Genomic DNA, 27,367 nt, shown 5'->3' with positions numbered 1-27,367 from the left:
GCATTTTGTAATACAGGGCAATGTTACTAACGATGATGCGAAGCGCGGCAGCAGTATGGCCGTCTCAAGCTTGATACAAGAGGCTTGAGTCGAAAATCCCCGTGGACAGCGAGGTGCCGTCAATTTTTTTGCCAGCAAGTTTCCAATTAGACGGTCAAACAGCGGAACTACAGAACCAGTTGTAGCGTTATATATATATTAGCAGACAAGGTAAAGGAAATGAGGGGCTCGTTTGACAAACATATTAAGGAAGCTAACAGTCACGGAAACCAAGGGGCATAGGGGAATGTTTTTATACTTTCTTAAAATTAAAAACATTCCCCTATGCCCCATGGTTTCCGTGACTGTTAGCTTCCTTAATATGTTTGTCAAACGAGCCCCTCATTTCCTTTACCTTGTCTGCTAATAGCTTAACGGGGGTCTCGGTTCTGGCAGTCTTGTTGCCATAGGTAGTATAAGAGGGCTCTCGCACAGTTTCCGCCCTCGCTGTTAGATGACGTTTTACGTCACACTCGCGGTATAACAGGACGTGCTACGTCCACCGCTAAGGTCGAGGGTGGCGCTGGTGAACACTCTCAAGGTTCGCTTAGACGCAGTAAACATAAATACCCACGAAAGCAGCAGATTGGACAGCCGTCGCCGTAGCTCAGTTGGTAAGAGCACCGGACGCGATATTCGGAGGTCGTGGGTTCGGATCCCACCGGCGGCATGGTTGTTTTTTCTGCTGCTTTATAAGTAATTTCCTTTAAACCGATTGATTGGCACTACAAATAAAAAAAGAAAGATTAAAAACATTCCCCTATGCCCCTTGGTTTCCGTGACTATATATATATATATATATATATATATATATATATATATATATATATATATATATACACACACAGTATTGTGCGTTTTTATCGCTGACACTCAAAAATTTCCCCGCCTCAACCGCTGGCTCGTTTGCGGTGAAACTGCACACAGAGCTTGCGTATTATGGTAACTTTTGTATCGTAGGAAGTTTGACAACGGCACTTACTTAGTTGAGCCGTGCATGATGCGAAAACACAATCGTCTACGTAGAGATCGGCAACCAAAACCCACAGACGACGCTTTTTCGCTGAAGGGCGGCAGTGGCGCCATCTGTTTGCGGTAGCGCAGAGCGTCACGACAAGGCCGTCGAGGAGAGCGTTGCAAGGAGCGCGGGCCGTTCGAATATACCGTTCCTGTCGTTTCGTCTGCTTCTACTGAAGCGCTTACAACATTTTCGACTAATTAAGCGGAAAAATATCAGAACAAATGATTTAACGAGGCTTTACCTTTTAAAGAATATTGTTTGCAATGCTCGCCTCGGCGGCCTAGTCGTGACGCTTTCCGCTGCCGAAAAGAGATGGCGCCACTGCCGGTTCTCACCGAAAAAGCGTCGTCTGCGGGTTTTGGCTCGCCGATCTCTCGTAGACGCTTACGTTTTCGCATCATGTGCGCCTGAACTAAGTAAGTGCCATTGTCAAACTTGCTACGATACAAAAGTTACCATAATACGCAAGCTCTGTGTGCAGTTTCACCGCAAATGAGCCAGCAATTGAGGCGGGGAAATTTTTGAATGTGTCAGCGATAAAAACGCACAATACTGTATATATATATATATATACACACACAGTATTGTGCGTTTTTATCGTGAAAACTCACATGTTTCCCCGCCTCAACCGCTGGCTTATTTGCGATGAAACTGCACACAGAGCTTGCGTTTTATGGTATCTTTTGTATGGTAGCAAGTTTGGCAACGGTACTTACTGCGTTAAGCCGTGCATGATGCGGAAACGTAATCGTCTACGTAGAGATCGGATAACCAGAACCCGCAGACGACGTTTTTTCGCTGAAGGGCGGCAGTGGCGCCATCTGTTTTCTGCAGTCCAAAGCGTCACGACAACGCCGCCAAGGCGAGCGTTGCAAGAAGCGCGGGCCCTTTGAATATGCCGTTCCGGCCGTTTCGTCTGCTTCAACTGAAGCGCTTACATTTTCGGCCAATTTAGCGGAAAAAAATACCACAACTGATTTAACGAGGCTTTACTTTTCAAAGAATATTGTTTGCAACGCTCGTCTCGGCTGTCGTGACGCTTTCCACTGCCGAAAACAGAAGGAACCACAGAAGGATCGCGGGAGCGACCAGTCGAAGACACCTCTAGTAATGCCACTCTGTGTTCCTGCGAAAAACCTACTGTCTCGCACCAAGTAGCTCATCGCTCCATTATGCTTTGCGCGCCCATGGAGGTACAGGTGCAGTGCTGCTAGCTTTTCCTCTAGTTAATAGTAAGAAACTCTATGCATAGAATAGTATTCTACTTCACTATAACCCCGCCAAATGTGCAGGTCCCTAGTTCAGTAGGTCCTGGTTTCGACAGTCCACGGTTCTACCGGCGCAAAAATACCAAAATGCAAGAATAAATAACTCACAAACATATTCGCTACCAGGAATGTAAAATTTGCAGCTTTTTATTGCAAAACTAGATAAAAAAATGACTAATAAATTTTTATATTTTTGATCTTGAATTTAAATTTAAATGGGTAATTTTTGTGTAAAAAACACTACATGTGTCAGAACGTATAGTAGTACCGTACTTTGCCAGCGGTCTGCTACTGGCATGCTCTGCCGTTTGGCTGGTTTAGTTGGGGTGAAGATTTTTACATAATCTTGCGCGCCACTGTCACAGGTGAGAGGTTATCGTGCTTGCACGGCAGCGAACTACTGCTTCATGACACCTGTGGAATCTGGAACTGCGGCGTAGCTTGCTCAAAGAACCAAGCCTGTTTTGAGTGTCGTTGCGCTCATAGGAAAACATAGCAGCACATTGCGGTGAAGCTTGTGGGAAACGCCAGACGCTAGTTGTGGACACGGGTGATTCGGTTCTTCGCTGATCTTGCGTGCATGCAGAGCGGCCGACTGACTTATCGGGAGCGTCCAATCGCGAGCCTGTTCTCCATCGGAAGATAGCGCTGTCTCCTCGTAGTACTAAGAGCGGTGTATGCAGGCGTTCGTACTCGGAAACAGCGTGGCGTGTGTGCCGGCAAGCTCGTTTTGAAATCTCTCTCGTCTGCTCGGTAAGTGTTGGCGCTCGTGTTATATGCAGTGCGGGTAAGCTGAGTTGCTTTTGTGGGCACATTACAGGGAGGTTATGTATGATCTTGACTGAGTAGTGTTCGGCTGGTTGCATCTGTACGCGGAGGCCACTAACTATTCTTTAGCTATGGCATTCGTGAATAGTCTGTAAAGCTATATTAGCATGCTCACTGCCAAGCGTGCGGTTGTGTGCCGCTGTCGTCTGCCTAGAATTCTGGGAAGCGCAGACAACAGACTATAGGGTCGGTCTTGAGGAAGGGTTTCGATGCAGAGCGGTAAAATGAGGTGTGTGGAGCTGCATGCGGTACCTGAGTCCATTACTTACCCTTCTACACTGGCATACATGCTTGTTTAGACCCGAGTGTAACAGAGCCCAGCAAGAGAGCACAAGTTCACAAGTACAGAAATATGGCTGGGTTGGTGGTAATTCATGATCAAGGAATGCATGAACAACAAGGTCAATGCACATCATTGCATGTGCCACTATTTCTATCTTTTCCTCATATCAGTGCCTTTCCTGCCTTTCAAATGGGTACCGCATAATGTAATTCAATGGTCCTGAGTTTGTCATCATTAGCTTTTTGGCCATTTATGATCACCCTTCCTGGCATTAATGTGTTTTTGTGCGTAGAGTTTGTCGGTTAGAGTTCCATTGGTAAGCTCTCTTGCATATGAGGATGGTGCATCTATGGCGGCACTGTCAAAAAGCAAGGTGAAAAGGCAAGCCAGTTATGTTGCATGGTTGGTTAAGAACTGCGCCTGCTAAGCCATACAGGCTTCATTCTACCTGCAGTGCTAATGGAAAAGCGTGAAGCCTCATCCTGAAGGCACTGATGTGATGTAGGTGCACGTTGACAAGCCCTATGTGGCCTAGATTAAACTTGAGCCCTCTGCTATAGTGCCCCAAATGGCTTGCATGCAGCTTTGAAATATTCGAACCCAATATACCAGTACCACTCCATATTTCAGTGCTTAAGTTTATGGGGGTTAAACATCTGAAAGCAACTCAGGCTATGTATGATGCCGTAGTGAAGGGCTCGGGAGATTTCGACCACCTGGAGTTCATTAATGTGCACTGACAGTGCACATTACACAGGCCTCTAGAATCTCGCCTCCATCGAAACTTGACCTCCATGGCCGGGATTGAACCTGTGCCTTTTGGGTCAGCAGCCAGGCATCATAACTACTGAGCTACCACGGCGGCTAAAACTTAGTATGGGAGTTTCCTTAGGTCCAGATTGTTTAAAGTGGAGGTAGGCATTCTGAAAGTCTGTGACTTTTCAGCATGATAGAGGCTATAAAATTAACAGAATTTGCATTAAGTCGCAGTTGAAAGCATCTTGTTCATCCAGTGGCAAAAGACGGTGTGATTCCAGGGGGCACTAGAGGTCAGGATGGCGGTATTACTGAGGTACAGACGTTTTGTACACCACTGAACCTATTGAGCTGGAACTAGCCAAGTGGGCTATTAGTTGAAAGGGTCACTGCAGGGCCTTTGTGTTGGACCAAATAGAGATGTTGCCGTGGCAACCATCCTTGCAGCAGCGGGATCGGAGTGCGAGTGACCAGCCATGCTTCAGGCCATCCGGTACCAGGCGGGCACCCTGGAAATCCTGGACCAGCTGCGGCTGCCCCACGAGAGCCACTACCTGACGCTGGCCGATGCGGGGGCCGTATGGGAGGCCATCCACTCCATGAAGGTCGGCACCGCATGTCGTCTGCCCACGCCTTTCAAAGCCCATTCTGACACCACCTGAGCAAAGCTACTTTTGGGCCCTTCGCTTTATTTATTTATTCAAGTATCTGTATATTTCTCTGCTGAGCATTAGAGTAGGTTGGGGCAAAGGAAAATGCAAAACACTTGAATTGCACCGAGTTTGCCATAGTAGTAAACACAATGCCTGAATCTAATAGCGACATACACATAGTAACTCAGATTGGGACACAGGGACCGAAACAGCAACTACGAAAAATGTAACGAAATACGTACGCAGAAATTAAAAGTAAAGAAGGTACACGCAACTGTTGGTCTTAAAGTGCTTGGTCTGCAATTTAGAGGTTACCAAAACTGTTGCACCACTCAGCGTGACGTGTTTAGGGCAACTCTCCAAAGTGGAGTAGGCTTTAAATGAGGCAAAATAATTACTGATGCCGTTCATCTGTACACTCTCAGAGCTTTGTCCAAAAAAGAAACCTCGCTTCACACCAAGGTAAATATTTTTTAAAATTATCATGATTTCAGGAAACTGCATTGATTTCTCCTTGTAGCATTAAGGTTGTGCCCAGGTGGATCTTTACCACTGCTGCTTGCCATTGTTTGTAGGCCTGCTGAGCAACTTGCAGAGCGCATTTCTTGAGAGCCCCAGTGGCCGTCCAGTGAACGATGAAAAGTGATATTTCTCCCATTGTGCGTAGGTTATACCTTTGCTTGCGATTTGCACACCCTTGGTGACAAATGACAAACAGCAGTTAGAGCAAAGCTACTAAGGTGGCTAGTTGGTTGTGCATCTTGAATGTGTCAGGAGCGCTGTACCTCGGCGTTATGACATGCAGGGTTATGCATGCTATCTGTTCGTCTCTGTTTCATCCCCGTTTTGTTTTGGTGTCTAAGTACAACATGCCTGATGCGTTCAGACAGCTGTCAAGGATAGTGATGGTTTTTGTTCCCTGACAGCGTTCTTGCCGGAATGCTAGATTATAGTATAATTTCGGTGATACGAATTTCAGGATGATACAAAATAAATTCTTTGGCTGGAATGCTTTGTGTATAGTGTGGTACTTCGGATGTTCCGAACACTCCCGTGCCCTTAATTACGGATGATGGGAACGTGCAAGCTGCGACTGCACCCTCGAGCACTAAGCGCTTTCTGTACATCACCAGCACCACAATCGCTAGTCATGCGGTGCGCACTACAAGCATCAGTGGCAGCGCGTGGCCTGCACATCGTTGACTCCGCAAGCGCTAGTCGCGCTGTATGCACAGAGAGCAGTGAGCTGTAGTCTCGCGGCCCGAAATAAATCTCGTCAGCCATAAACAGATCTGTGTGAATGCATTTACAATGCTTCTGCATGCATACTTTGTTCATTTCGAATGATACGAATATACAGATGATACGAATTTTTTTTGCAACCCTGTGAGATTGGTATCACAGAGATCTACTGTATACAAAGCACGGTTATGTCCATTATACAGTATAAGGATTCCTTCATGGAAAGCCTATAGCAGTATGGAGATGACTTGTCTTTATTTTACTGCAGAGTACAAATATTCTAGCGAACAGTTCCTGTCTTATAGAAAAGGCAATGAACACAAGTGGCGCATTGCGCTTTTGTGCTGTATTTTTTGCATTCATGAATGTGACTTCATGAATGTGAACAGGTCATGCAAGGAATTGTCTCCTGTTCTTTTCATTCCCACAGTTGCTTCGCTGTTAGCGTTTCAGTAACAACTGTTAGCATTGTCAGCAGATCACTCGCTACTGTCAACTTTTAAGCTATATATATATATAAACTCAAAAACATTTGTTTGGTTTACTTAATTGATTTAAAATACTGTTGGCTGTGCAACAATCCTTGCAAGCAACCACTGTCTCACCAATATTGTTGCAAGATTTTTGCAGAGGAGACCCTAGACACATGGCTGTCTTCAAATTCTGCACAGAAAGATGAGATATTGGCTCTTTTAGGCTAGAGCAGTCATGTGTTCAGCAATCATGGTCTTCTGGAAAACTGGTGGTTAAGATATATCCATTAGGTGCCTCTATATTTATGTGGAACGAAGTTGCTGGAGGCGTTGTACAGCTGAAATACCTAAAAATAACCTAGCTATTTAGTCAAAATCCGCGTCAAGTGTTGGGAAGAATTTTGTGTCGTCACACATCATAATTGGAATAGAATAAATAAAGTCACTGACTAGGTAAAAGAAGATAGAATTGGCCTTTCGGAGCCCATAAGGGTTCAGTGAACGAGGAACCAGTAAGGGCTTTAAAACCACTCTCCGCCTTCTTTTACATGGTCAGTGATTGCATTAATTTTGTTTACAGTATAAATATTTAGTCAAGCAGGTGTCTGGATTATTCATCTCTTAAAGATAAGCACAAGAATACACAACTGAGCGCTTACTGCATTAGGTAAGGCCTTGCAGTACGAATTTTCTGTGGCACTGTTTAGCGCCAGCTTGCTCTTTCAGTGCATCAGGCATCTGCACGGGGGTAGTGCTGGTAGCGGTACATCGAAGAAAGCACCGCGAAATAGCAAGGTGCAAAACACTGGAGTGCAGGTGCGGGGTGCGCCAGCCATTGCCATGGTGGCTGCCCTTGGCCTGGCTGCAGAGCTCACGCGAGCCCAGCTGCCCTCAAGTCGAGAGGACCTGGCTGCCCTCGTACGCAAGCGGCTGGACTACTTGAAGACATCTCGCCCGACGGCTGTCAACCTGGCCAACATGGCTGCTCACCTGGGCAGCATGGCTGACACACTTGCCAAAAAAGAAGGGCTCTCCGTGGAGGCGATGCGCGATGCGTAAGAAGCTGTAGCTCTGTTTCAGACTCTGCTTTCCTTTGTTCGTCGCTAAAGCTTGTCATAATAAGCACTGGACAAGGATTTGACTGAAATTGTGAAGCAGAGAACTAGAAAAAGTCTGGACATATTTTGGGACAGTCCTTGTGTGTGAGTGCTTTCAAAGTTTTTTTTTTTGCCTTCAGATATCCTTAGATAGAGCAACATGGAATCTTGGTGGTATTCTTCACATCGAAGCGCATGCATCTGTTACTTTCTTCAGTGGAAGAAAATGATTAGGAACATCTCCAGGGCCTCTTTGCTAAGGTTGTGCCTTTTTGTCCAATGTTGTAGTCTTGGAGGCGGAAGGACCATTTGACTTGTGTGGAGGTGATAGGCAGAATTTGGAGTGCTTGTTTCTTGCCCAAGCCATAGGGTCTGTTTTAGTTCCATGCTTCCCAAAGCTGCCATAGTCGCTCAGTGGTATGGTGCTTGGCTACTGACTTGAAAGACAGTGGTTCGATCCCAGCCACAGCAGTCGAATTTCGATGGAGGCGACATTCTAGAGGCCCGTGTGCTGTGCGATGTCGGTGCACGTTAAATAACACCAGGTGGTTGAAATTGCCTGGAGCCTTCCACTACGGTGTCCCTCATAGCCCGAGTCTGCTTGGGATGTCAAACTCCATAAGCAAACAAACAAACAAACAAGCTTACTTCCCGATGCTGTACACCTCTATGGTTAGGACAGTGCTTGTTGCAGTTTCTTGTAGCAAGAGTGAGCGATGAGGGGCTAGTTGTTATGACATGATTACAAAACAAAAATTAATGTGGTTTAACACGGCTAATCCAGGATATATATACCCAGCGAAAGATGTCGGCGTTCACTGTGTTCATTGGCATTGGCATTGACAATGTTCTATACGGCAATGGTTTTGAGCAAAGGAAGGGCGAATAACTGGCTCCCTGGATATGTGGACACCTCATTCGTGCTTTGATACATGTGGCGGTGGTGAGAGAGAGATGTGGCCTGAATGCATTAGAGCTGGCAGCGTTGTGGCTGACATAAGGCACTGCAGCAATAGCTAGGCCGCAGCATTCATTTGGTGATCAATCTCTCGCGATCAACCATTAACTGCATGCCACCTCCCAGGGTGGCAGATATCTGTCATGTGCCTCCTCTGAGCACCGCCATGGCGAAATCGCAAGTTCGCGGCCAGTAAAGCTTTCGCTTTAAAACTGAGCAGGGGACAAGACATGGGATAGAAGCAAACAGGACGAGCTCGAGCTAACAACCAATTTATTGGAGCGAAATCGCTTTCCTTCAAAAGCAAAATGCATGTGCCACAAACACTGAAAGCACCACACCCAACGAAATCATCTTATTACACCAAGAAATCGAAGCTCTTTCTTATACAGGTGTACCGATGCCTCACTAACACACTTATCAGGCCCAGAACATACAGTGTGCAAGGCTTCAATGATTTCATGTGCCTTTTTGCCCCTCGCACATGTCCCTTTTGTCCCTTGAAAATAACCAGAAGAAAGCAGGATGTGGAATCGACCACAGATCCAAGTATGTGCCCTGCAGAACAAAAGTTGCTTATGAGATTCCTCTCAGCTGCGGTTCCGTATATGTAGGGTGTACGGGACGTTGTATGAATAAGCGTCTTCAAGAGCACAAGAACTCGTTGTCTTCGCATTGTGGGCAGCACCTGCCAAGACACTGCCAGTCTTGTGAAAAGAAGAAAAAAGGAAAAGAACAGTGCACGCCACTTCTCATGCATACAAAGATTATAGGCCGTGCAGGGGACAAAAAGGCTCGTGAAATCATTGAAGCCTTGCACATTGTATGTTCTGGGCCTGATAAGTGTGTTAGTGAGTCATCGGGACACCTGTATAAGAAAGAGTTTCACTTTCTTGGTTTGATAAGATGATTTTGTTGGGTGTGGTGCTTTGAGTGTTTGTGGCACATGCGCTTTGCTTTTGAAGGAAAGCGGTTTCGCTCCAATAAATCAGTTGTTAGTCTGAGCTCATCCTGTTTGCTTCTATCCTGTGTCTTTTCCTCTGCGCAGTTTTATGGTTTGCATTCTTGCAGTAGCTCTGTGGCAGCAGATGTCACCTTTAATTCCTTCACTAGGGCTGCTGCCTTGTTGCGATTCCCTGCTTAATACTTTGCTGCTCTTAGAAATGTATCTCAATGAGCCACTACTGATCCAGGAGACAAGGGAAGGCATGTAGTGGAAATGAAAAGCAGGTGTCACTGCATATAATTCGAAAGCATTTCAGACACAAATGTGTTAACTGTAGAGTGCACGTCACGAAACTCTTCTGGCACGCGATGCAGTGTGTGTGGGCAATGGAAGTAACATGCTTCAGGCTAGGGAACCCTAAGGTTTGAGATTTGGCTGAACAACTTCCATATCTGAAGCTTGGGCTGTCATTATGAGTATCAGTCTATCATAGTCGCGTCTACTGGATCAAAATTCTTGGCAAGAATTCATAAATCGATGCCGAATTGTCCCACCGGTAGTTTCTTTTGCAAAGCTGGCACTGAGAGTCGCAAGGCAACGAAAGGATTCATTCAGTGCGAGACAGAAGCATGTTGACTACAGAACAGAGAAAGGAATCAGTTGTGTCCAGTTCAAAGTTAATGGCTGAGTCATGTGTGCGTGAAGAAAAAAGACTGACTGACTGTAATTTTCCAGGGCACTCAGTGTAAATTCGGGACAAGAAACTTGAGAAGAATTTGGTGCAAGTAGCTTGCTAGATGTCCAGTGGTAGCGAGCACAATTATTGGGGCACTTCAAAATTGGCACATGTACCAAAAATCCCAGCTCTAGTCATGATTGAAATTCCTCCTGCCTTTGCCAACTGCAACACTCAGTAGAAGCCAGTGTAAAATGACACTGACGATAAATTCAAGCTGTCCTGTACCGGTGAATTAACGTGTTCTAATCACAAGAAGACTACATTCACTTCAAACGGAGCTTTGGCAAGCTATAGAAAAGGCCAGAAAATTGAACACAGGCATCACCATCACTGCTCCAATTTCAGAAGCAAATTGCGGTGGCATCAAGACAGTTTTTTGCGAGTGGACCCCAGAGACTACACTACACCACCATTCACTTTCTAACAGTGGTCATGGCGTCATCATTGGTTTAGACATCGCAAGTTTCAATTGAGGGGTGGGAAAATTTTTAAATCCAGTTTTCTCAGCCATAAATGCATCTCTTGAGCCTAGCCGGAAAAGAGCCATAGAGTCTATAGTTACTGAGAACAGCAGCTGAATGGAGCTGCTGTCTCTGTCCCTTTGGAGCTGACATCAGAAATCCTTGCTTGCTCTTTTTTATTTACATTTGTGTTTAAATAGTGAAGTTACATTTGACATTAATAATAATATCTATCAGTTAGTGGAGGACACTACACGTTAAAACAGCTTGAGAAATAAACAACTCGATTGGAAACTCAAGAACACAGTCTTCTTTACAAGTTGGGCAGCAGAAGGAAGGATATTCACAAGAATTCTCAGTTCCATGAAATATTGACAATAGTTAAATGCCAGCAGCAGCAAAGAAAAAAAAAACTGTTTGATATAACACACTTTTCATTTACATTGGAAACCGTTTGCTGTAATTGTTTCCACGAAGCTCATATACTGCTGACCCATTCCATTCTTTCACCAGCAGCAGAGGAAAAAAAACCTTTTCTAAGTTAGGGCTAGATTGTTAAATGGTGTTTTCCCGGCTTAAATTGCTGGAGCTGCTGACTTGTCAGGCATTTTTCCGTGCAGAGAAGGACTTTTGGCTGTTATTATTCATGAGGCAGCATTGCTGAATTATATGTGGCAGCAGATGAAGCCTGTGAGGCATGAAGCATGTTCAGAAAGCGTTTCCAACTGACGGGACATGGAAGCTTGCATAGTGGGCATTGTGCGATGGCTAATTTTGAATGCAGAGTCAAGTAAAGTAAATAATGCAGCTCACAGCATGTGTAGTACTCCTTGCATAGCAGCCTTTGTGATTGGTCGTCACAGCTTGTACTCAGCCATTTCCCATCTCCACTTTGGTGCTAGCTAGATAGCCCCGGTTGCAACAAATCAAGTCCTCTCAAACCACCCCTTTCTTTACGGTCCTGCATTAACTGGGAAAGGGGAGGGCAGAACATCATTAGCGATCCACACTGTGGGAAATGAACGAATGTTCTCCTTTTCTTCATGAGGTTGTGTTTTAGAGAGGAGCATTAGCCAGCCATGCCAGCAGCTGGCCCCATAACATAAGCCGCGTCTCCCTGCCAGTGGTGCTATATTGCAACAAGAGAGCGAACAGGGGTGCCCAAATGACTCCCATTGTAATGCGAATGGTGTGGCTGGCATTAAAGTAGAGGCCATATCAGTGCACATTGAAGATTCCCAGGTGGCCAAAATTATTCTGGAGACCTCCACTACGGCACCTCTCTCTCTTTCTTCTTTCACTCCCTCCTTTATCCCTTCCCTTACGGCATGGTTCAGGTGTGGGGAAGTGTTCGCCGATATGTGAGACAGATACTGCACCATTTCCTTTTCGTCAGAAACCACTAATACAGGCAGCATTGACTCAGTGCCTGCTGTTCAGTTGCTCATGCATCTTCCAGAAGTGTGTTTATCTTCCTGTCGAGGATGGTGGATTTGAACTATTATTATTCAAAATAATCTTTGTCCTCACTTGCACGCCCTTGATGTGAAAAGGAATGAGGTGAACCATGAATCACACGTTTTGTCTTTCATCCAGGCTTTGTTTTGTTCTCAGATGAGGCTGAATGAGTGTTGATCTGCTGACGTCCACGCAGCATCTGTGCTGAGGCAGAAGGCATGCTAGCCGCAGACGTGGCCGCCAACCAAGCCATTGGCCGGTACGGAGCTGAGCACATGGTGGCCAACTGTCGGGCAGCGACTGGCGACGGCAAACTGGGCGTGCTCACCCACTGCAACACGGGCAGCTTGGCCACGGCGGGTTACGGCACTGCACTCGGTGAGCAGGCCAAGGCGTTGCTGCTAGAGGAAGTGCCAGTCTTTAGACGCTTTATTTACATAGCGGAAAGCAATTTGAAACATGGTTGCTCCATTTGGAGGAGCGCAATAGCATGGTTGCACGGCATTCGCAGTTTCATGTACGCAAAGTATACAATTCAAATCGCCATGTCACTGCAAATATCCACCACCACAGGTATGATGCAGGGTTCCTTACCAGTAAAAGCACAGCAGGCAACATCAGCAAACACATTGGCGTTATTGAGGGAGTGGCAACCGCCGTAATATAGTGCAAGGTTGACCGCAGTGCTGGCCCAGTGGTTTGGGCATTCGTCTCTCATGCGGGAGGTGCAGCTTTTGATCCCCCATGCCACCGGATACCCATTGGTGATGGGTACAAGCTTTTTCCTGGCCTGGAGCTTGGCTTAACGGCGAAAAAAGTCTTGGAAAAGTGGTCTTTGACCCCATCTTGTGTGGATGATGAAATACCGTAAAAACCGGAATATAGGTCGAACTTTTTTTCAAAAAACCATGGTGAAAAGTCGACCCCCGTCTTATATACCGGTCATTGGCGGAAAAAATACGGAAGTCTTGCAACAATGGGTGGCTGAAGTCAGCAGCCTCCATCACCATCGCCATCAGCAGCAGTGCCGCCATTTTGCGTTTCAGTAGATGCAAAGCGGAAGCTAACGGCAATTTACCGTCGCCTTCAAGAAAAACACGATTGAGTACGAGGAAGCTCACGGGAACCTGGCGGCACAGCGCGAATTTGGAGTATCCGAAATGAGCATTCAGTACTGGCGGAGGCAGAAGCTGCGTATTACAACTTGCAGCAACCAGAAGAAAACATCATTTCGTGGGCAGACCGTAGTGTATCGAGAATAGGAAGGAAACGTTGCGCTGCGAGCAAGATCGCTGCCTGTGACTGCCGAATGCATCCGCATGAAAGCGGCAGAGATCGCACGTGCCTCTAGACTCACGAGGGCGCAATTCAAAGGCTCGCCATCCTGGTTGCGGCGATTCATGAAGAGGAGGGCTTTGCTCTACGGCGCCGTACTTGCCTGTGCCAGAAACAAACACGCGGGCCGATTGGTGCGCGATATTGTTAAAAAATTTGCCGGGTGTACATACAAGCAGCATTTAAATGAAATTAAATACTGTCACCATTGTGCAACCTCTCGAGTCGCATTTGTTTCAAAGTAAGGATGTCTTTCGGTAATTTTCCCATTGAAAAAGATCTTTTTCATTTTTAGAATTGGTTAGTTAGGGGGTCGACCTTTATTCCGGTCCGACCTATAGTCCGGTTTTTACGGTAACTTGTGCCATGGTGCGCCTTGGCAACCAGCCACGATGGTGAGATGTTTAAAAGGTTCCATGAATGAAGATTTTGAGTAGGCAGTGGGTAACATGAAAATGCAGAAGTTAGTACATATGGTCTCCTTCAGTGCGAAGGCAGGGAAGGCAGGTGAGTTGACTTTAGGAAGTAACGGCATAGCCTCTATAGTAATAGGGGAGATTGGTTTATGGTTTATGGGAGTTTACCGTCCCAAAGCGACAGCTTCTATAGTAATAGGGGAGATTGGTTTATGGTTTATGGGAGTTTACCGTCCCAAAGCGACTCACGCTATGAGTGATGCCGTAGTGGAGGGCTCCGGAAATTTCGACCACCTGGGGTTCTTTAACCTGCACTGGCATTGCGCAGCACACGAGCCACTAGAATTTTGCCTTCACCGAAATTCGACCTCTGTGGCCAGGATCGAACCCGTGTCTTTCGGGTCAGCAGCCGAGCGCCATAACCACTGAGCCGCCGTGGGAGCTTGTAGTAGGAGTGAACTGTTGACATAATTGTAATCGAAGAGTCAGAATACTGTCTTCCATGAACACTAGAACAGGAAGTGAATGTAAAAGTGCCCGAATGTGGTGACCGGAAATTAAACTTGCTTAATAAACTGTGTCTATCCTGGCAGTATCTGCGATGCAGAAGTCTTAGGCAAGAGGAGATGTAGAGTTCATAGGATGGTAAGGTCTCAAATTAGCCTTGATTTAGAAAGTGGGAACAGTTGCGAGGAGGAAGCAGTTAAACAAGTTACCGGTGAGGGGAAAATTGCAGCAGCTCAGGATCTCGCTTGATAATAATATCTGATTTTAAGCTAAGGACAACGCAGCGAGCTATGGAAAGAAAAATGATAGGTGTAACGTTAAGAGACCGGGAGCGGGCAGAGTGGGTGAGGAAACATACGCGGGTTAATGACATCCTAGTCGAAATGAAGAGGAAGAAATGGGCTTTGGCAGGGTATGTACTGCGAAGTCAAGATAATCGCTGGGTAACAGAGTGGATTCCAAGAGAAGGCAATTGTAGCAAGGGGCGGCAGGAGGTTGGGCGGGCAGATGAGATTAAGAAGTTTGCAGGCATAGGGTGGCCACAGCTGGAAAAGGACAGGGTGAATGGGCGAGACATGGGAGAGGCCTTTGCTCAGCAGCGGTTGTAGTCAGGATGATGATGATGGTGATGAGGAGGGGGATATTGCATCACGTACTACACCAACTGAATGGGAGAAGCTTACCAATATGAGACGTTTTCTTGAGGGAGCCAGCTGCGACTCTCGATGTAGTTTTATGATCTTGTCCCGATATTTGAGCATTGTTGCATTTGTTGACTGTGTGATGTCAAGCTCCCTGCAGAAGTCCACTTGCTTTTTTCCAGCATTCAGCTTCAACAGAATGTCCGCTTTTTCTTTAAGCGAAAACTGGCGTCGCTTCTTTTTAACGCGGGGGCCAGGAGAACTCATTGTCAGCAAAGCTAATGCACAACACAATCACAGCGCCGATAACTTTGCAGATCCTACCGTTCGCTGTCGGCGTGGTGACAATGCGCTGAATAGGCTTAAGACTACGGCGCAGTATGCGACCACACGCTGGATGGATGATAATGGCCTTACCCTTTGTATCGGGCGGCAGCCTGCACCGCCTAGCCTATATTCATTCAGTGCGACACTAGCGTTGATGCCGATGCCGCTGGGGCTGTATTCGTTGCAACGGGTTCCCCAGCGCATAGCTGATGCTTCGGATGATGATGACAGGCGTCAGCTTCAGGGATTTGGTACGGAACTTCGTAATAACGAAACGCCTTGCGACGAATGCGAGATTAAATTACATACGTTATTCTGAAATATTTGGTAATTTGAAATTCTTAGTACTGAAAGTTTTTTACATTGAAAGTATAGGCATTTTGGCGGGGATTTAAAAAAAATTCGTAAATCTGAAAATTTCGTTAATCTGATGTTCGTAGTAACGAGATTTTACTGTATTACCAACCCTATTTTGCCCTCCTGCAACAATCCCAAATGGCGTTAACAGTATGTATCAATTTCTACCTTTATTCTTTCACTCCTGCCTTTATCCCTTCTCTTACCCTGCAGTTAGGGTGTGATGAACCCCCATAATGCGCAGGTCCACACGGGACGGAGAGGCAAAGAGACACCGTATGGCTCAGTTTAAACAAACAGATATATTCAATAATTACACATGATTAAGATTATACATCAGAGGCTGGGGCGTCCGAGCTTACGTGCCGACGACTTCATGGGGACGATGGAGGGGCTCCGGAGTTGAGCTCGAACGGTTGCTGGCAGAAGCTGCACGCCGTCGGGCTTCGGCGCTGAAGGCCCCCTTGGCGAACGATGTCGTCCTGAGCGTTCTTTCTTCCGTACTCCTTGTCGATTTTTATATCCTCTTATCCCCACACTCCCTAGGGTGAGGACGCCCACGCCGGAGGGGGGGGGGGCCTAGGGCTTTCACTTGGGCGCACAACCACACCACCGCACTTATGGTCTCGCCCCCCTCACGTGTTGAGTCCGAGGGAAAGAAGGTTGTCTTCGAGGTAGCGCATAGCGTCGGCTGTGGTAAGGCGCACTCTGGCCCGCTGTCGGTTCTCGCGGGTCACCGGCCTCCGTTCTCCATCAAATGACACTCGCCCCTCAAGGCCGGAACGCGAGGTCACTAAAAGGCCGGGAAAGTGGTCCCTTGTCCTGGGATGTGCTCGGGAGGGTTGATTGATGATGCCCACCGTCTTGCCACGGGGCCAGGCCCGCCGAAACGAGGCCCCCCCTGGAACCGCCACGGCAATTGGGGAAGATAACGCCCGTCTCCCCGCGGCGGCGGCGGCGGCGGCGGTGTTCGTCTCGTGCCGACACTATGGAAAGGGGGTCCGGTTGGGCTTAAATCCCTTCGTTCTGGTCGTCACTCTCAACGAGTATGGCTCGGTAATTGATGATGCCGCTGTCATCTGGGTCGTCTCCGTGCGGTCCACGGCGGCAGGCCCAAAAGCAATCTCACTCAAGTTGCTTGCAGCCATATACAGTAGAAACATGAAAGGGGGTCCGGTTGTGCTTTCGCCGCCACTGGGGGCTCCGTCTACGCCGCGCCGTCGAACGGGGACCCTCCTAGCACACACAAGGAACGTCACAAGGGTGTCCACCGAGATGTGGGACAGATACTGAGCCATTTCCTTTCCCCAAAAACCAGTTTTTTTCTTCATTTGCTGTGATGGACACAGCTAGGCTGATGATGATGATAGTGATGATATTTGCCTGGGTGATATTGGAGAATACCGTGCAACCTCTATAGCCCTGCCAAATGCCATGCAATATGAAAACATCCTTAGCTTTTCGTTGTGCGCCAGTTCGTAACGCAAATTCTTTGAGTGTTTCATTTAATACGATTGAAGGCAGTTCACACTGCACATGTACTGCATGTGTACTGCCTGTGCGGTATCATAAACAATGACACGCGAGGTGACAATGACATATATGCACGTGCACAGGTGTGGTGCGGCATCTGCATGAAAGTGGCCGGCTGGAGCGCGCCTACTGCACTGAGACGCGCCCCTACAACCAGGGCTCGCGGCTGACGGCCTACGAGCTGCTCCACGACCGCATTCCAGCCACACTTATCTGTGACAGCATGGTCGCTGCCCTGCTGGCCACGGGACGAGTGCACGCAGTCGTGGTCGGGGCTGACCGAGTCACCGCCAATGGCGACACGGCCAACAAGATTGGTGTGTACCCTCCTCTTCCGTCCAGTATTGACTTGAGCCAGGTGCCGCGCTTTGAATAGATTTTGATATTTGCACTAGTGCACAAATAGCACTGGAAGGCAATTTTGCGAGCCACCAACAACTGGGTCATATTTGTGCCTCTCTGAACTTGTGCTTCTTAAGAAATGAACAGGGCATGCAATGCAAACAGAGCACAACCGATGGTCCCTTAATGGTGTTTTATTATGGTGGGACTTATTAAAAAACAATTTAAAATAAAGCATTCTTTATGATGTCTTCAACTGGTCGGTCACCTTAATCCTCTGACCCAGAGCACACAAATCAGAAGCTGAGTCCGAGTCTGAGGATTCACCGTCTAGCCAATGTGTGAGGCGCTGTCGGAGTGGTCACATTATGGAAACTAGACCTGAAAACGTTTGCTTTGCTTCACTTGGTGCCAGCCAAAAGACTGCCCATCATACCTTTATGTCAGAGCGCATCCATATTTCGTCCCCTGGTCAGCACCACAACATGACTTTTGAGCTTGGTTAGCGCAATCATTACCCAATAATTGCACCAGCTGACACTGCTGCCATGAGCCACAAAAACATACTACTGCTTCCGCCATGCACACACAGATTTTCTGCAGTGTGTACACTGATGATGACACTAATGAAGACCTCCACTACATTTGTACAACAGAAAATAGAGCTGTGAAGATGTGTTGTCTAAAAAATTGGAGGACCCTTATGCTTCATCTTTAAGAGTGAGGCACAACAGTGCGTTGCAGCATTGCCAAGGAGTCCACGGAACACTATTGCCCATTCGGCGTGAGGCCTTGCCCATTGAACAAAACGCTCGGAGTCTCAAAATACAGATGCTGCTCCACACTAGTGCTCGTAGATGGCTGCGGTTCCATCATATCTGTCGGAAATGAATGATGCTACTCTGACGCAGAAAGGTCACCTACATGCATACCATCTGCCGGGCCAGCGCCATGCATGGCGAAGGGGTTTGCAGTGGTTGCCACACGATGGCGCTACGACTGCACGCCAAGCATGGAGGAAATGTATCAGAAACGCATGGTACTTCCTTAATTCCGACATCTGTAGTTTACATGCTCATAATTACTCATTTACGCCTCAGTACAGATCTCGAAGATACGGTTCTAAGAAACCCGTGCATTCACTAGGTGCGCCTTTATTCATGTTCAAATGTCGAGCCGTCATGGTGAAGTGGAAGCGTCCCCGTCTCGAAACGCCAAAGGCCCTTGTTCACTTCACTTCACTTTATTACCTTAAAGGCCCCTGGGATTGGGGGTGTTACAGAAGGGGTGGGTTACATGTATAAATCAGATTTAATAAACAAAGAAAACACGTAAGGTACATAAATTATTTGCTATTAAATATGGTCTCTAAACAATTCACAAATGTTGATGGACAGGTGATTGCGGTGATGTCGTGTGGAAGGCTGTTCCAGTCCGTGGCTGAATGTGGAAAGAATTACGATGCAAATGTAGTAGTGCACATACGAGGCCGGGCAACTTGAAGGGGATGACCAATGCGGGGGGAAATGCGTGCCGGCGGATTGATGTAGGGCGGGTAACGAAGTGAGCTGTAATAAAATCTATGAAACAAGCACATACTAGTGATACGACATCTACAAGCTAGAGATGTTAAGCCTGCCTCTGCTTTTAATGACGATATACTAACATTATATGAATAGCACAAATATATGAATCTTGTGGCTCGACTTTGCACTGATTCTAGGGAATTTGTTAGATAATTGTGGTTAGGGCTGCAAAGAGCAGAGGCATATTCTAATTTAGAACGGACAAGTGATTTGTGTGCAAGTAACTTACGTTTTGTGGCGCATGGCGTAGATGACGTTTTAAGAATCCAAGGCTTCTGTTAGCGGATGATATGACTTTTGTAACATGCGCGTTCCAGGTTAGATCGTTGGACAATGTTACGCTGAGGTATTTATAAGTCTGAGTTAATTCTACCGTGACATGCGAGATTTTATACGAGAAGAGGAGAGGATTACGCTTTCGGTTAAATGACACGAGTTTACATTTATTGGGGTTTAGTTCTGTGAGCCATTGGTTACACCAGTCCTGTATGCTGATTAAGTCATTCTGGAGGGCGAACTGATCAGAGGTGTTATTGTGCGATAGATGACGCAGTCATCGGCAAAAATACGGATGTTCCAAGAGACATGCGTTGGTAGGTCATTAATGTATATTGAAAATAATAGCAGGCCAAGGACTGATCCTTGCGGGACACCTGATGTTACGGGAAGAGAACTAGAAGCTTGGTTATTAACCTAAACATACTGGGTGCGGTTAGCCAGGAATTCGCTTATCCACTTTAATATGTTAGGATGAAGGTTCAACCATGAAAGTTTTAATAGCAAGCGTTTGTGAGGTACTTTGTCAAAAGCTTTCGCGAAGTCCAGGAATATTGCCTCAATTTGTAGGTTAGTCAAGGTTCACATGCAAGTCATGGATGAAAATAGGCAATTGTGTATCGCAGGATGGGTCGTTACGGAAGCCATGTTGGGCAGGATGAAAGAAATTAATAGAGTCAAGAAAAATCATTATGTGGGAATAAATGACAGGTTCCGTGATTTTACATGGCACACTTGTTAAAGAGATGGGGCAGTAGTTAAGGGGCAATTCTTTGTTACCTGATTTGAAGACCGGAACAACCTTCCCCACCTTCCAATCGCTGGGTATGCTACCTGAGGAAAGTGATTGTGCAAAAAGTTTGGATAGATACGCTGTGGAAGCATGGCGAGTATTTTTGAGAAACTTGGGGGTGATTTTATCAGCACCCGCAGAAGATGACATCTTGATATTTTCAATAATACATATAATGCCGTGCACAGAAAACATGATTGAAGGCATATGCAAACTCGGGTTGGCAGTTGCAGTTGCGGTAGAAGGTGGCATATCAGTTTCGTGTGTGAAGACGGATGAGAAAGCGGTGTTAAAAATATTTGCACATTCCATGCCACTGGTCATCTCGCCAAGTGGGTTAGCTAATGTGATGACCAGACCCTGTTGAGGATTTAGAACTTTCCAGAACTTCCTCGGATTATTTGTTAGGATCTTGGGCAGGTCAATTTTTAAAAAATCGCGTTTGGCATTACGGATAGATTGCAGGTATGTGGATTCGGCTGTGTAATATTTGTTCCAGGCGCATGCGCTCGGGTTGCGTTTTGCTGCACGAAAAAGTCTCTTTTTTTGTTTTCGAGTGTTTTCAAGAGCTTTGAAAACCATGGTTTGTTGTGACTGGCACGAAATGTGATGGTGGGAATGAACTTCGTGGTGAGTTCAGCAATTTTAGTTTTGAAAAGTTTTGAAAGTAAGCCAGCTTTCCTCAAGTGATCGATCATCGAAACACGTATCAAAGTTGGGAAAGAACGCCATCAAATGATTATTAATTACTTCGTAATTCCCTCTGTCATAAAGGCAAATTGTTTTATGAAATTTTTGGCCCGATTCCGGGATGACAGTGAAAGTAGCGTGTAAAACTTTGTGGTCACTAATTTCGCGGAGGTAAGTAAGCGATGATAAACTTTTTGGATGATTAGTTAGAATAAGGTCCAGGATGTTGAAGGATTCATGTGTGACGTGTGTGGGTTCAGTTACTAACTGGGTGAGATTGAAATTCAAACGTCAACAAAGTTCGTCATTTCGGTGTTGCCTGTTCATGTTAGGTTCAGCCAGTCGATTGATGGGTAATTAAAATCACCAAAAAGAAGAATGCGCGCATTGGGATATTTGCCAGTTATTTGATTTAGACTATCGTTTAACTGTGAAGAAAAGATTGGACTACTGGAGGGGGTCTGTAGCAGACGTCTAGTATGACGATTTGTGGTACAGAACGACAGATTACCCACAGTAATTCAAGCTCCGATTGGATGTTAATAACAGAACAAGGCAACAGCTGGTTAGTGGCAATAAGAACACCTCCTCCTCGTGAGCCCTTGCAATCCTTGTGAAAAACGTTAAAATTCGGTAAATCAGCTAAAACTTCCGAATCAGTGACATCGTCTGATAGCCACGTTCTGTTAGTACGAGTAGTATATTGCTGGCAGATGATGACACAATATTACAAATGTGTTCACGCTTTCGGAGGAAACTACGTATGTTGGTAAAGATAATAGAAAAAGAAAGATTTGGCAGTTTACCGCGAAGGCTTTAACAAGGAAGATTAGTAGCGCGACGATAAGTCGTATGCTACGAGATTTCATGTACTGATTGTGATGACTCGTCGAAGGCATAGCGTTTAGAACTGATGCACAAGGTTTTGTAGCGCAAGGAAAATTTAGTGGTAGTAGCCTTGGCAAATTTCACAAGGTGCATTCGCGCTTCTCGGACAGGGCGTGAAAATTCCTCCCCTATGCTGTAATCCGTGCCTTTTAACGTACGGCCGTCTGAAAGAATCAGCTCCTTGGTTTTAAAAAATGTAAATTTGACTACTATGGGTCGAATGCGGTCAGGAGAATGGTGCCCGAGACGGTGAGCCCTTTCAATTTCTTTTGGGTCAATGGATATGTCTAAGTGATCACGGCAGAGGCGGAGGGCTGTTTCTTCAAATTGGGGGTATGTTTCGGATGCATTCTGATCTTTAATGTTGTAAAAAATTAAATTGTTAAGTCGCGAGCGATTTTCGGCGTCATCCAAACAAGCTTCTATACCTCGGGTTTCTTTGGACCTCGTAGACGACATAGGCCCTCGTCGGGGCGCGCGACCGCCCAACTGCAGGCACAAATAAAGTTTGCTCCAATCCAATCCAATTGGCTGTTTGGGTAGTGTTAGTGCAGATTGTATCCATGTTGGTGCATAGGGTTACAACATCTTGATAATGATTTTCCAGGGCGGATAACCTGCTACTAATATCAGAAATAGCTTGTACTGTAGTCGTAAGTTGATTTCGAAGACTTTGGACCTCGACGATTAATTGTGACTGGCCATCAGACAGTTTCTTCAGTTCCTCTAGTACCTTTTCGGGGCCTGGGTTTGATTCAACATCGCCAGCCAAGAGCAACAGGGTACGCATGACACCAGCACACTAAGGACAATGGAAAGGCAGCACTGTGGGCTCGGTAGCTGCAGGAGACAGTAGTTGCTCGATTTTTTTGTGAAAAGATTGCTCAATTTTTTTGCGATTCCTGGCCTAGGTCACGGTTTTTTTATTCATTGAGTGTGCATGCCCTCTGACTTTTACGCAGCCCCCAATATTTCCAATGCGCAGTGCCGACAAATACAACTACTACTTCAACTACTACGATGCCGACAGCTTTTCAACCGAATGAGCTGCATATGCTGTCGCGTAAAATGCAGGTGTAAATGCGCCGCACAGGGTACCTCATGCTAAGCCTTTTCTGTACTTGCAAATACCACTGGCGCAGTCATTGACATCGCAGTGACCACTGCTGCTACGCACAATGTAGAAACATTAGAAAATTCTGGCACATACTGATGAACTTTGCTGGCTTAAAGCTAGTGCAGGACTTGGGTACTACAACATTGAAATGCTCTCACAAAGCCACTTCACTGCCCGCAACTTGTGACCATGGCATCATGCATTGCCGGCTAGCTGACACTATGCTCGGATTAGTGAGAAGTATCCACGTGATCCGTAGCATCTGGTCGCTTGGAATTCTTCGGGCGCATGAGAGCGCCACGCTGGAGGCCGACACTTCGAAGGAACCGGCCGAACACAGAAGGGCGCTTGGCATCGACCAGCCGAGTGCAACATCTCTTTTCATAGCGCTCTAGAGCACTCGAAAGCGACTAGTCAAGATACCATTAGGACAACGGACTGGATTCCGAGAGCGGGCAAGCACAGCAGGGGGTGTCAGAGAGACAGGTGGGCCGATGAGATAGAAAAGTTTGCAGGGATACGGTGGCCACAGCTGGCACTGGACAGGGTTAATTAGAGGGATATGGGAGAGGCCTTTGTGCTGCAGTGTACATGGTTAGGCTGATGGTGATGACCCCTTAAACAATGTGCACAAAGGCAGTGATTTTATTTATTTACTCATACTACAGCCCCTATGTGGGGCTATTCCAGGAATGGGTAAGCAGATCATCAGTAAACTTAATGCCGAAACAACAAAAAGTAAAAACGGAATTGACATGAATTATGGCAGAGCACAAGAATGAATGTAAAATGGTAACATAGTGTATATGTGAAGGTTGTAGTAACATGAAGAAATGGGAGCAATGTACTGTAAACACAACAAAATACATAAAATCATTGTGCATTAGTAGTTTCTGTAAGAAATAAGTTTAATGGAGAGATCTCATTGTTCCAGGGATTAAGCGACCAGTGGACATACACAGCCTGGGCATAATTTTACTGGCATCAAGAACTAGTGCCAATTTGGAAGTACGATATGCTAGTGCACAAATTGAAATAATTAAGTGTGGTTCCCCAATTCTTCAGGGCAAAGACAACGTTGCTGTGAAGATTTGGAAGCCTTTAACATTGAGAAATCAGGGCAGATGTGTGTAAATTGCTCCTTACGTGCCCATTGCAATTGGGAAAACAGGCTCTTGACAGCTTGACTGCATACAGTGGAGTGACACACGGGCTTATTCAATGCTAGGGTTGTTTAGGTGGGTTTTTTGTTTTGCTTGTTTCTTTGTGCAATTCAAAAGGAAGGAAAAGATATTTGGGTGCTGGCTGAAAGTCAGGCGGAGAGATGGGATTGGAGAGGAGTACCAAGTCCAGTACCTCCATGGACGATACATCCTGTAGGGTTGGGCTGCTTCAGAAGCCTCTTTTACTGCTAAAGCGAGTGTGTATTTATGGGTGCCACTTGTATTGTGTCACCTGTGCCTTTCACACTCATTCTGCAAGCTGGCCGTGCTAAGTGACACTGCTCCCCTCTTTGCAGGCACCTACCAGCTGGCCATCTGCGCCAAGCACCATGGCGTGCCATTCTACGTGGCATCACCCACCACCACTGTGGACGCCAGCCTGCCCACCGGCAAGGAGATCCCCATCGAGGAGAGGCCCGCAAGGGAGATGACCGCCATACAAGGCGTCGAGCTGGCTCCCAAAGGTCGGTGGAGCAGTTTAGTTGCCTCATGCAACATGACGCGCTGCCTGTGCTCGAAGTCAGCACAGCGTGTTGATCACGTTTACGGATGCGCAAAACTTGGTAAAAGGACTGGAAGGTCAGTGCCATCCCGTCAGCTGTGAATCCCGTCCCTCGCTTCCAACTCAGACGATGCGCGTATGTGCAAAAAGACACACACTCACGCTTACGGCAGAAAATAAGGAGCGGGGTTGGCCTGATTTCATTTCATTGGTTGGTGATTGGAGGACACTCTCCTCATTCTCGCCGACACGAAGAATGACACAAGATTAAGGGAAATGCGAGGGAGGGAGGGGGCCGATGGCATGGCAGTGCTGACAGCGGCGGAACGCGACGTATCTGCAGTGTGCTTGGGGCACTTACAAGAGGATCATGACCGAAAAACCAAAACTCGAGACGAGTGCGTTGTTACCGACTTCGCTAAATCGAGGTTTAACTGTATATCACACGCACAGATTATCCCCTTGAAAACTCGTGAATGTAGACAGAAGTTGCGCTATATATCGAACTGCAATTTCGCCGGTTGTTTGATATGTTGAACTGTGTGCCGTGCACCTGCAAGTGGCGCTTTTCCCAATGGCACTCTTCGATCACTTTCCGCATGCAGAGACAGGTCAGCTGCGCAGCCTTAGCATCTGCATGCTGGCAGTGCTTGCGCTGTGGAATTGTGTGACGAGGTGAACTTGGGGTATGCTTGAGGGTGACCTCCGGTCTCTCGTACCGATTTTCCACACCACATCGCCATCATGCGGAGAAGCCAACCCAACTAACTAAAGCCTAGTGGCAGGTAGAGCATACTACCATAGTCAAAAGTAACAGACCCCCCCCCCTCTCTCCAGGTTCCAACCTCTGCCTCTGTGTGTGTGGGCGCCACCTGCAAAGCACTTCTGGGGTCGAGACCAGCGCAGTGGGCTCTTCTCAAAACCAGAAGTGCATTGTCAGGTGGCGGCCACACACACAGAGGCAGAGGTCGGAACCTGGAGAGTGGGGGGGGGGGGTCTCTTACTTTTGCCTAGAATAGTACATCGCTGCCAAAGGCATTGCAGAAACCTCTCCAGTGTTCCTTTTCGTGTGCCCATTGGCAATGCTCAGCAGGTGCTGCAGTGACCAAGCACCGGCACTAGGGCATAGTCAGGTGACCTCGTGTGTCATGTTTTAGCCCTGTCCAGAGAGAATTGTGTATACTGTCTAAATTCTGAAATAAGATCAGACTCAATTGTGCCTTAATTTTAACGAGCGATTATTCTATTTATAGTGTACTGGTAACAGGATTAGACATCTTATGTCAGGCATTTGCTAGATCAGAAACACTGTCTGCAGCAGCTTGGATGCCGTCATTGCACCATTTGCGATACACCCAGATCTATGCCATTACTAGTGCCGATTCTAGAAGCATCGTTTTGTATTTGTTTGCCAGTTGTAGTGCGTATATTATTTATTGTAGTCTTTAACAGTATACTATTGTCCAAAATGGCTAACAAAAAATGCTTTGTTATACATGACCGTAGAACGTAAATTCCACCAGGACAAAACAGCACTGGTGTGTTTGTCGCACTTGCAGACATCAAGTGTTGGAACCCGGCCTTTGACGTCACCCCGGCCGAGCTCATCACCGGAGGCATCGTCACTGAAAACGGAGTGTTCCCAGCATCACGGGTGCTGGACAGCCTCAGCAGATGAATCAACATAGGATACAAAATAAATGCAGCACGCCATTAAATTCTAAGAGCCTTTTCCCATACATCTTCTGACATGGAGGTAGATTAAAATTTTGGTATGTGGCAGCTCTTGTGTTTAGTAATGGAATTTGAACAAAGTGATGGGAAGTGGATGTACCTGAGGGAGCGTCATGGTGTGAAAGCAGGCAGTGTGCATGGAATGCAACTGCATGGCTTCAACCCGCTTGGTGAAAAGGTAGACTGTGATGAGGTCACAGCAGATGCCAGCCAGGGTTTTCGGAAAAGGACCAACGTCGTTGAGACCGACAGTTTCAAGTGGAGATGGAGGCGACTCAAAGGGCTGCACCGGTGGCTTGGCTGTTGGACCACTAAGGTTTGTGTCCCATTCTTCTTCCCTATTTCCATCACTCTGACTTGTGACACATACACCTACAGCTTGTAATGATGTCATTACGATTCTGCAGTTCTTTATGCAATTAAAGCTAATGTTACTGAACCTGTTTTTGCAAAATTCAGCGTGAAGTTGCATTGAAACAATTTATATTGTACCGAACCTCAAGGCCTTAAAAAGGGACACTGAGGAGAACCCTATCAAATTTTTTTTGTTAGCAAAATCTGATAGTTCGGCATTTCATGGCTTTGTTGCCGCTTGTCCGGGAGCGAAAGATGCATTTATTTAAAAAAAATTTGGATTCGAAGTTGAAAAAGTTTTTCCCGCCGCTCCGATTCAAACTCGAGAACTCTTATGACGACACGGAGGACTCTTATGACGCCACAGGACGGAGAGACGTGAAACGTGACGTAAACGGAGACTCCGTGATTTCTGGCGGCTAGCGATGCGGTCTAGCAGCTGCCGAAATGAAAGGTACCGCCGCCGCACTTTGAATGCATCTATCGGGGGTCGCTACCGTCGCTTCGTTTAGATTTGCACCGGC

General features: G+C 46.6%; 1 protein-coding gene across 2 annotated transcripts; it reads left to right on the top strand.

Moving 5' to 3' along the window:
• Positions 1-2,562: 2,562 nt before the first annotated feature.
• On the top strand, positions 2,563-26,473 carry LOC144104534 (methylthioribose-1-phosphate isomerase). Of its 2 annotated transcripts, none has more exons than XM_077637614.1 (7): positions 2,563-2,693; positions 4,643-4,800; positions 7,380-7,618; positions 12,419-12,600; positions 17,422-17,655; positions 24,550-24,717; positions 26,315-26,473. In XM_077637614.1, the coding sequence occupies exons 2-7, from the start codon at positions 4,672-4,674 to the stop codon at positions 26,431-26,433; spliced, it is 1,071 nt and encodes a 356-aa protein (XP_077493740.1). In that variant the 5' UTR covers positions 2,563-2,693; positions 4,643-4,671; the 3' UTR covers positions 26,434-26,473. The 2 variants fall into 2 exon arrangements, with proteins under 2 accessions (XP_077493740.1, XP_077493739.1); XM_077637613.1 differs by having other exon boundaries at positions 2,580-3,081.
• Positions 26,474-27,367: the final 894 nt, after the last annotated feature.

This window comes from Amblyomma americanum, chromosome 9 (genome assembly GCF_052857255.1).
Source record: "Amblyomma americanum isolate KBUSLIRL-KWMA chromosome 9, ASM5285725v1, whole genome shotgun sequence".
In the NCBI taxonomy this organism is placed as follows: domain Eukaryota; kingdom Metazoa; phylum Arthropoda; class Arachnida; order Ixodida; family Ixodidae; genus Amblyomma; species Amblyomma americanum.
The sequence above is the reverse complement of the archived record's forward strand: the minus strand, read 5'-3'. Positions and strand labels throughout refer to the sequence as shown.